The following is a 7,735-nucleotide window of genomic DNA, read 5'->3' on the forward strand; positions in this document are numbered from 1 at the left end:
GATTTTGCAGGTTTCCTACTTACAAAGCATGTAGAGGTCTGTAATCTTTATCATAGGTACACTTCAAACTGTGAGAGACGGAATCTAAAACAAAATCCAGAAAATCAACATTGTATGATTTTTAAGTTAAATTCAATTTGCATTTTATTGCATGACATAAGTATTTGATCACCTACCAACCAGTAAGAATTCCGTCTCACACAGACCGCTGTTAGTTTTCTTTAAGAAGCCCTCCTGTTCTCCACTCCATTACCTGTATTAAACTGCACCTGTTGAACTCGTTACCTGTATAAAAGACACCTGTCCACACACATCAGCAAACAGACTCCAAACCTCTCCACAATGGCCCAAGACCAGAGAGCTGTGTAAGGACATCAGGGATAAAATTGGTAGACCTGCACAAGGCTGGATGGGCTACAGACAATAGGCAAGCAGTTGCGTAGAAGGCAACAACTGTTGGCGCAATTATTAGGAAAATAGAAGAAAATAGAAGAAGTTCAAGATGATGGTCAATCACCCTCGGTCTGGCGCCATGCAAGATCTCACCTCGTAGGGATCAATATCATGAGGAATGTGAGGGATCAGCCAAACTACACGGCAGGACCTGGTCAAATGACCTGAAGAGAGCTGGGACCACGAGTCTCAAAGAAGAAACCATTATAACACACTACGCCGTCATGGATTAAAATCCTGCAGCGCACACCAACGTCCCCCTGCTCAAGCAGGCGCGCATGTCCAGGCCCGTCTGAAGTTTGCCAATTGCCGCATCTGGATGATCCAGAGGAGGCAATGGGAGAAGGTCATGTGGTCTGATGATTCAAAAATAGAGCTTTTTGGTCTAAACTCCACTCGCCGTGTTTGGAGGAAGAAGAAGGATGAGTACAACCCCAAGAACACCATCCCAACCGTGAAGCATGGAGGTGGAAACATCATTGCTTTGGGATGCTTTTCTGCCAAAGGGACAGGACGACTGCACCGTATTGAGGGGAGGATGGATGGGCCCATGTAGCCGAAGATCTTAGCCAAAAACCTCCTTCCCTCAGTAAGAGCATTGATGATGGGTCGTGGCTGGGTCTTCCAGCATGACAACGACCCCGAAAACACACAGCCAGGGCAACTAAGGGAGTGGCTCCGTAAGAAGTATCTCAAGGTCCTGGAGTGCCTAGCCAGTCTCCAGACCAACCCAATTAGAAAATCTTTGGGAGGGAGCTGAAAGTCCGTATTGCCCAGCGACAGCCCCGAAACCCTGAGATCTGGAGGAAGTCTGTATGGAGGAGTGGGCCAAAATCCCTGCTCCAGTGTGTGCAAAAACCTGGTCAAGAACTACAGGGAAACGTATGATCTCTGTAATTGCAAACAAAGGATTCTGTACCAAATATTAAGTTCTGCTTTTCTGATTTGATCAAATACTTATGTCATGCAATAAAATGCTAATTAATTACTTAAAAATCATACAAATTGTGATTTTCGGGATTTTGTTTTAGATTCCGTCTCTCACAGTTGAAGTTGTACCCTAATGATAAAAATACAGACCTCACATGCTTTTTAAGTAAGCGAAAAATCTGCAAAACGGCAGTGTATCAAATACTTGTCTCCCCACTAATACCCATTACAAACAATGATTACATTTTGTCAGTGTTATGGATAATATGCATAGTACATTCATGTGATTAGTCAAGTTCAAATGATGAAAAATTGCCATTCCTTTTGGATTTGCCCCCATTTAGGCCCCAAATTGAAGTGTTTCTTCCCAGGCAATTATGCAAGGCATTATCACTGGGTATGAGGTTACCACCAGGCCCTGAACCTGTGTTACAAGTTTTAAAGGTGAACAGTCAAAAATCATTTGATGAATATTTGAACGGAAACCAGATCAAAAAGTAAACTCAGCAAAAAAAGAAACGTCCTCTCACTTGTCAACTGCCGTTTATTTTCAGCAAACTTAGACATGTGTAAATATTTTATGAACAAAAACAAGATTCAACAACTGAGACATAAACTGAAGTTCCACAGACATGTGACTAACATAAAATGGAATAATGTGTCCCTGTACAAAGGGGGGGTCAAAATCCAAAAGTAACAGTCAGTATCTGGTGTGGCCACCAGCTGCATTAAGTACTGCAGATCTCCTCCTCATGGACGGGCACCAGATTGCCAGTTATTGCTGTGCGAGATGTTACCCCACTCTTCCACCAAGCACCTGCCAAGTTCCCGGACATTTCTGGCGGGAATGCCCTAGCCTCACCCTCCGATCCAACAGTCCCAGACGTGCTCAATGGATTGAGATCCGGCGCTCTTCCCACTGGCCATGGCAGAACACTGACTTCCCTGTCTTGCAGGAAATCACACACAGAACGGATCAAGTATGTCAGGTGCCTTGGTGGATGTCAGGATGAGCCTGCAGGAAGGTACCACATTGAGGGGAGGAGTCCTTCCCGCTAAAACCACAGCGTTTGACCATTGCCTGCAATACACAAGCTCAGTCCTGATGATGCTGTGACACACCGCCCCAGACCATGACGGACCCTCCACCTCCAAATCGGATTCCGCTCCAGATACAGCCTCGTGTGTAAACGCTCTTCCTTGATGATAAACGCGAATCCGACCATCACCCCTGGTGAGGACACAAACCACGACTCGTAAGAGAAGAGCACTTTTTGCCAGTCCTGTCTGGTCTAGCGACAGTGGTTGTTGTGCCCATAGGGCGATTTGTTGCCGGTTGATGTCTTGAGGACCCTCCTTTACAACAGGCCTAAAAGCCCTCAGGCCAGGCCTCTCTTCAGCCTATTGCGGACCAGTCCTGAGCATATGGAGGATTGTGCGTTCCTGGTGTAAACTCGGGCAGCTGTTGTTGCCATCCTGTTACCTGCCCGCCAGGTTGAATGTCTCGATCCGATTCCCTATGGCAGGGTTGTTACACGGGCCGTCTGCCTCATGCGGAGGAACGATTCAGCTGTCCGTACCTGTCTCCCACTGTAGCGCTGTCTTAGGCATCTCAACAGTACCGTTACATTGCAATTATTGCCCTTGGCCACATCGTGCGGTCCTTATGCCTCCTTGCACATGCCTCAAGGCACGTTCACACAGATGAGCAGGGACCCTGGGCATCTTTTCTTTTGGTGTTTTTTCAGAGTCAGTAGAAAGCCTCTGAGTGTCCTAAGTCTTTCATAACTTATTGCCTACCGTCTGTAAGCTGTTAGTTTCTTAACGACCGTTCCACAGGATGATCATTAGGATGATCATTGATCATTAATTGGTTTATGGTTCATGACAAGCATGGGAAGCAGTGTTGTAAAACCCTTTACAACGAAAGAATCTGTGAAATTATTTGATTATGTTACAAATGATCTTAAAACAGGTTCTGAAAAAGGGAGCGTTTCTTGATGACCAAAGGTATTAAAAAATGACTGTTGCTTCTACATTGATTATAAAGTTTGATCAAAAAGTTTACTGGTCCCCACGTCCAGAAACGGGGATTCATTATGTAAACTCTTAGTTCAATACGCCAAGGATGAACGTTTATATTCTCTTACCTCATTTTAAATAAAGTACCGCCTTGTAACCAAACATGAGAAGACGTGTTTGCAGAGGTAAATTGTTTATATAGCTTGATGCTACTTACTGACACCTGTAAGGTGTCAGCAAAATATAATTAAAAGTTTTCCCCTATTCATCTATGGCAAGTAAGGAACAGTATATGTTTCCCCTTTTCATCTGTGTCTGAGTTAGCTGAGTTACTGGGTAAGCTAGTTCTTCAGCCAGATGAACAAAAGGGGGAGGTCGTTCAAAATCAGGATAAAGCGTGATGCAATTTCAATGTGTTGAGCGCTTTTGTATCAGCCAAATTAGCTTGAGATTATCGTTACTACAAATACCGCTCCAACTGCCGTCCACGTTGCTTACATAAAACTGGTCAATCAGGCGAGCTCTATGAATAGAAGCTCCTCCCCACAACCTGTTCTTTTCAAAACTTCCTGGTAGTCAAAGAAGGGACAAAGTACCTTTTTAGATTGAAAAAGTAGAAGTGTTGAACTCTGTCCCTGTCTCTCAAATTTACCCCATACACGACTAGCTATGTTTTCAAAAATGTTATTTTACAGAATCCCTTTTGGTTGTGTTGTTTATTTCCAGGGACACACAGCATTCCATGAAAATATATGTTGAGTGTCTTGTTTCGAAAGAATACTATATTTCCCTTCGGCAGTGTATCAAATACTTGTTCTCCCCACTGTATATGATTGATTGCTCCTGGTCAGATGGAACAATTTACCTCAAAGCAATAATTTGGATTATTTCCCACACAGCTACAAGGATGTTCATGTTAGGTTTAGGACCTCATATTGTAGCTTAAAAAGACACCAAATGATGTACAAAAATACATATATTGTCCAAAACAAGCTGTTCARTTACTTACTACTCCGCCCCTCAGTGACTGCCAGCACTAGCAGCTCTGCCTCTGTGGGCTCATAGGCCTTGTGAACATTGCTTGGCTTGTTTTGCTAGCTATTTGCTATGAGGGGGAACTGACCTAATGAAATCTGAGGATTTCATAGCATCAATTATAACAGCACAAAATAAATGGACCGTCCTGGGGTGCTCAAATATGTGTCCGTTCAGTCAGAACTTCTGGGTCTGGTCTAGTCTCCATCCCGGAAATATGAAGTTATTTCAGAATGAAAGTTAAATGGCTAGCGAATCATGCTTTGTGACATTATGTTAGCTAGCTGTCCCCAGTTAGTGTAGATAATGTGTTTTCACTTACTACATCTGAATGCTTGTCGCGTTCTCCCTGGTTTCCACTAGTAACCACAGCCACAAAGTCAAAATTGACCATACAAAATGAGCTTTTTGGTCTTAATTTACGGTTCGGGTTAGGCATAAGGTTAGCAGTGTGGTTAATGTTAAGATTAGATTGAAAATCACATTTTAAGAAGATAAACTGTAGAAATAGGTGGGCTTCATGACTTTGTAGGTGTGGTAACTAGTGACGACCATTCTCCCTGGTGCACTCGTTTGTTCGTATATAGTATAAATGAATCTGTTGAAAACAGCGGCAGCGTGTGCGGCAGTGGTCATTCGGTTTTATGACATGCACAAGTCAAATATGTGTATATATTTCTTGTCAAAGAAACGTGGCATCATATTTCTGTCGTTAACTTTGTTGACAACTCTAACCACCTTGCTCCCAGGGTATTCAGCCAATCATCGGCCAACCCCCATCTACCCCTGCCGGTCCCGTCCCGTCCCCTCACCGTTGAGACGTGACACTGTCCAGTTGCGCCGTATGCTAGCAGGGAACGTGGGCAGCTCGAAGACGAAAGGGCCCACGTTGGGGTCCGTGTCTGAGTCTGCAGCCGTGATGTTGATGCCGGCATTGCGGTTGATGCGCTCACAGATCTGAGACTCGCGGGGCAGCAGAGATGGAGCGTTGTCATTCACATCTATCAGATAGATCTGGAGGGTTCCTGTACCGCTGGCCATGGGAGAGCCTGGAAGGAGGACAGTAGAAGGGGAGAGTGGAGGAGAAGAAGAGGAGGGAAGAAGAGGCAGGAGAGGAGAGGGGGAGATGAGGTAAGGGAAGGGGTTATTGTTACTGTTGTTGTTATTGTTAACACACACACACACACACACACACACACAAATGGTCACACAGCCGCACACTGATCAGAACTCTCACTGCCCTTTCCAGTGAGAGTTCAGAGAGACAGTGTAGGAAGATAGACTGAACTAGAGAAAAGGAGAGAGGAAGTGGAGATAGGGAGAAAGCAAATAAAGGAAGACAGCATGGATGAGAGGGAAAGAAAGACAGAAAGAGAGAGATGTATATACACAGAGAGATAAGAGTGTATCTCCTGTAATGAGAGAGAGAGAGAGAGCTTCCTGGACAAAATGTTTCACTSTAATAGTGAAGGTGTAAACTTGGCAGTATATTTCACCTCTCAGCTTCCCTATCAAATCTAAGCAGACAAGCTAAGAAAATGACCAACAAAAAGATAATTACTTGAAGAATGCAAAAACCTAAGAAAGAGATTGAGAAACCTATCCAAACAAAAACAGAAAACCTGAGCCGAAGCCTTCACTATGCTGGATCACTAAAACATTACAGAAATGCACAATGGAAATAGAAGGAACAGCACGTCAGAAATCTGCTCAATGTAATTGAAGAATCCAAGAAGGGCCTTCTATGCCATCAAAAGGAACATAACATTTTACATACCAATCAGGATCTGGCAAAAATACTTGAATCAGTTMTAGAACACATTGCCCTTTATGGTTGTGAGGTCTGGGGTCTGCTCACCAACCAATAATTCACAAAATGGGACAAACACCAAATTGAGACTCTGTGTACAAGGTAAAACACCAAATAATGCATGCAGAGCACTAATTATCAAAATCCAGAAAAGAGCTGTTAAAATATACAACTACCCAAAATGAAGTGATTCCCAAACCTTCCATAACAAAGCCATCACCTACAGAGAGATTAACCCGGAGAAGAGTCCCCTAAGCAAGCTGGTCCTGGGGCTCTGTTCACAAACACAAACAGAGCCCCAGGACAGCAACACAATTAGACCCAACCAAATCATGAGAAAACAAAAAGATCATTACTTGACACATTGGAAAGAATTAACAAGAAAACAGAGCAAACTAGAAGGCTATGTCCCTAAACAGAGAGTACACAGTGGTGGCAGAATACCTGAACACTGTGACTGACCCAAACTTAGGGAAAGCTTTGACTATGTACAGAATCAGTGAGCATAGCCTTGATATTGAGAGGCGCTGCCGTAGGCAGACCTGGCTTTCAAGAGAAGACAGGCTATGTACACACTGCCCACAAAATGAGGTGAAACCTGAGCAGCACTTCCTAATGTATGACCATATTAGACACACATATTCCCCTCAGATTACACAGACACACAAAGAATTTGAAAACAACTCCCATATCTATTGGGTGAAATACCACAGTGTGCCATCACAGCAGCAATATTTGGGACCTGTTGTGACACGAAAAGGGCAACCAGTGAAGAACAAACACCATTGTAAATACAACCCACATTTATGTTTCATTATTTTCCCTTTTGTACTATTTGCACAACTATTTTATCTATTTCACTTGCTTTGGAAATAAAAACATATGTTTCCCATGCCAATAAAGCCCTTTGAATTTAATTGAAAGAGCGAGCGAGAGAGGGAGAGAGAGAGAGAGAGAGAACTGCTGACATTTGGCTGTTCAACCACCCCTTATTTCATACAGCCAAATCCCTCTCATCACAACCCATCTCCCTACATACACAGCTCACACACTAAACAGTACGTGGATATTTTCTCTGAGGTGTGTGTGTGTGTGTGTGTGTGTGTGTGTGTGTGTGTGTGTGTGTGTGTGTGTGTGTGTGTGTGTGTGTGTGTGTGTGTGTGTGTGGTCACTCACATCAATAAACCATGGCCTTCAATTTGTGTAATATAACACTTTTACACACCCACAAAATCACACACACACACACACACACACACACACCACACACCACACGACACACACACACCACACACACACACACACACACACACACCACACACCACACACACACACACCACACACACACACACACACCACACACACACCACACACGACACACACAACACACACCTCAGAGAGAAAAATATCCACGTACGTTTAGTTTGAGCCTGATGTATGTAGGAACTGGCACGTTGTGATGAGGGATATTGGCATCTCTCTCTT

The 7,735-nt window shown here is 43.8% G+C and overlaps 1 protein-coding gene across 1 annotated transcript in view; it reads right to left on the bottom strand.

The window, feature by feature from the left end:
- LOC111976870 (cadherin-4-like) overlaps window positions 1-7,735 on the bottom strand; it is a 614,552-nt gene that overhangs the window by 15,550 nt on the left and 591,267 nt on the right. The window contains exon 14 of the mRNA XM_070447844.1: window positions 5,253-5,489. Coding sequence (XP_070303945.1) covers window positions 5,253-5,489 — 237 coding nt within the window. The remainder of the gene's footprint in view (window positions 1-5,252; window positions 5,490-7,735) is intronic.

This window comes from Salvelinus sp. IW2-2015, linkage group LG17 (genome assembly GCF_002910315.2).
Source record: "Salvelinus sp. IW2-2015 linkage group LG17, ASM291031v2, whole genome shotgun sequence".
Classification (NCBI taxonomy): Eukaryota; Metazoa; Chordata; class Actinopteri; order Salmoniformes; family Salmonidae; genus Salvelinus; species Salvelinus sp. IW2-2015.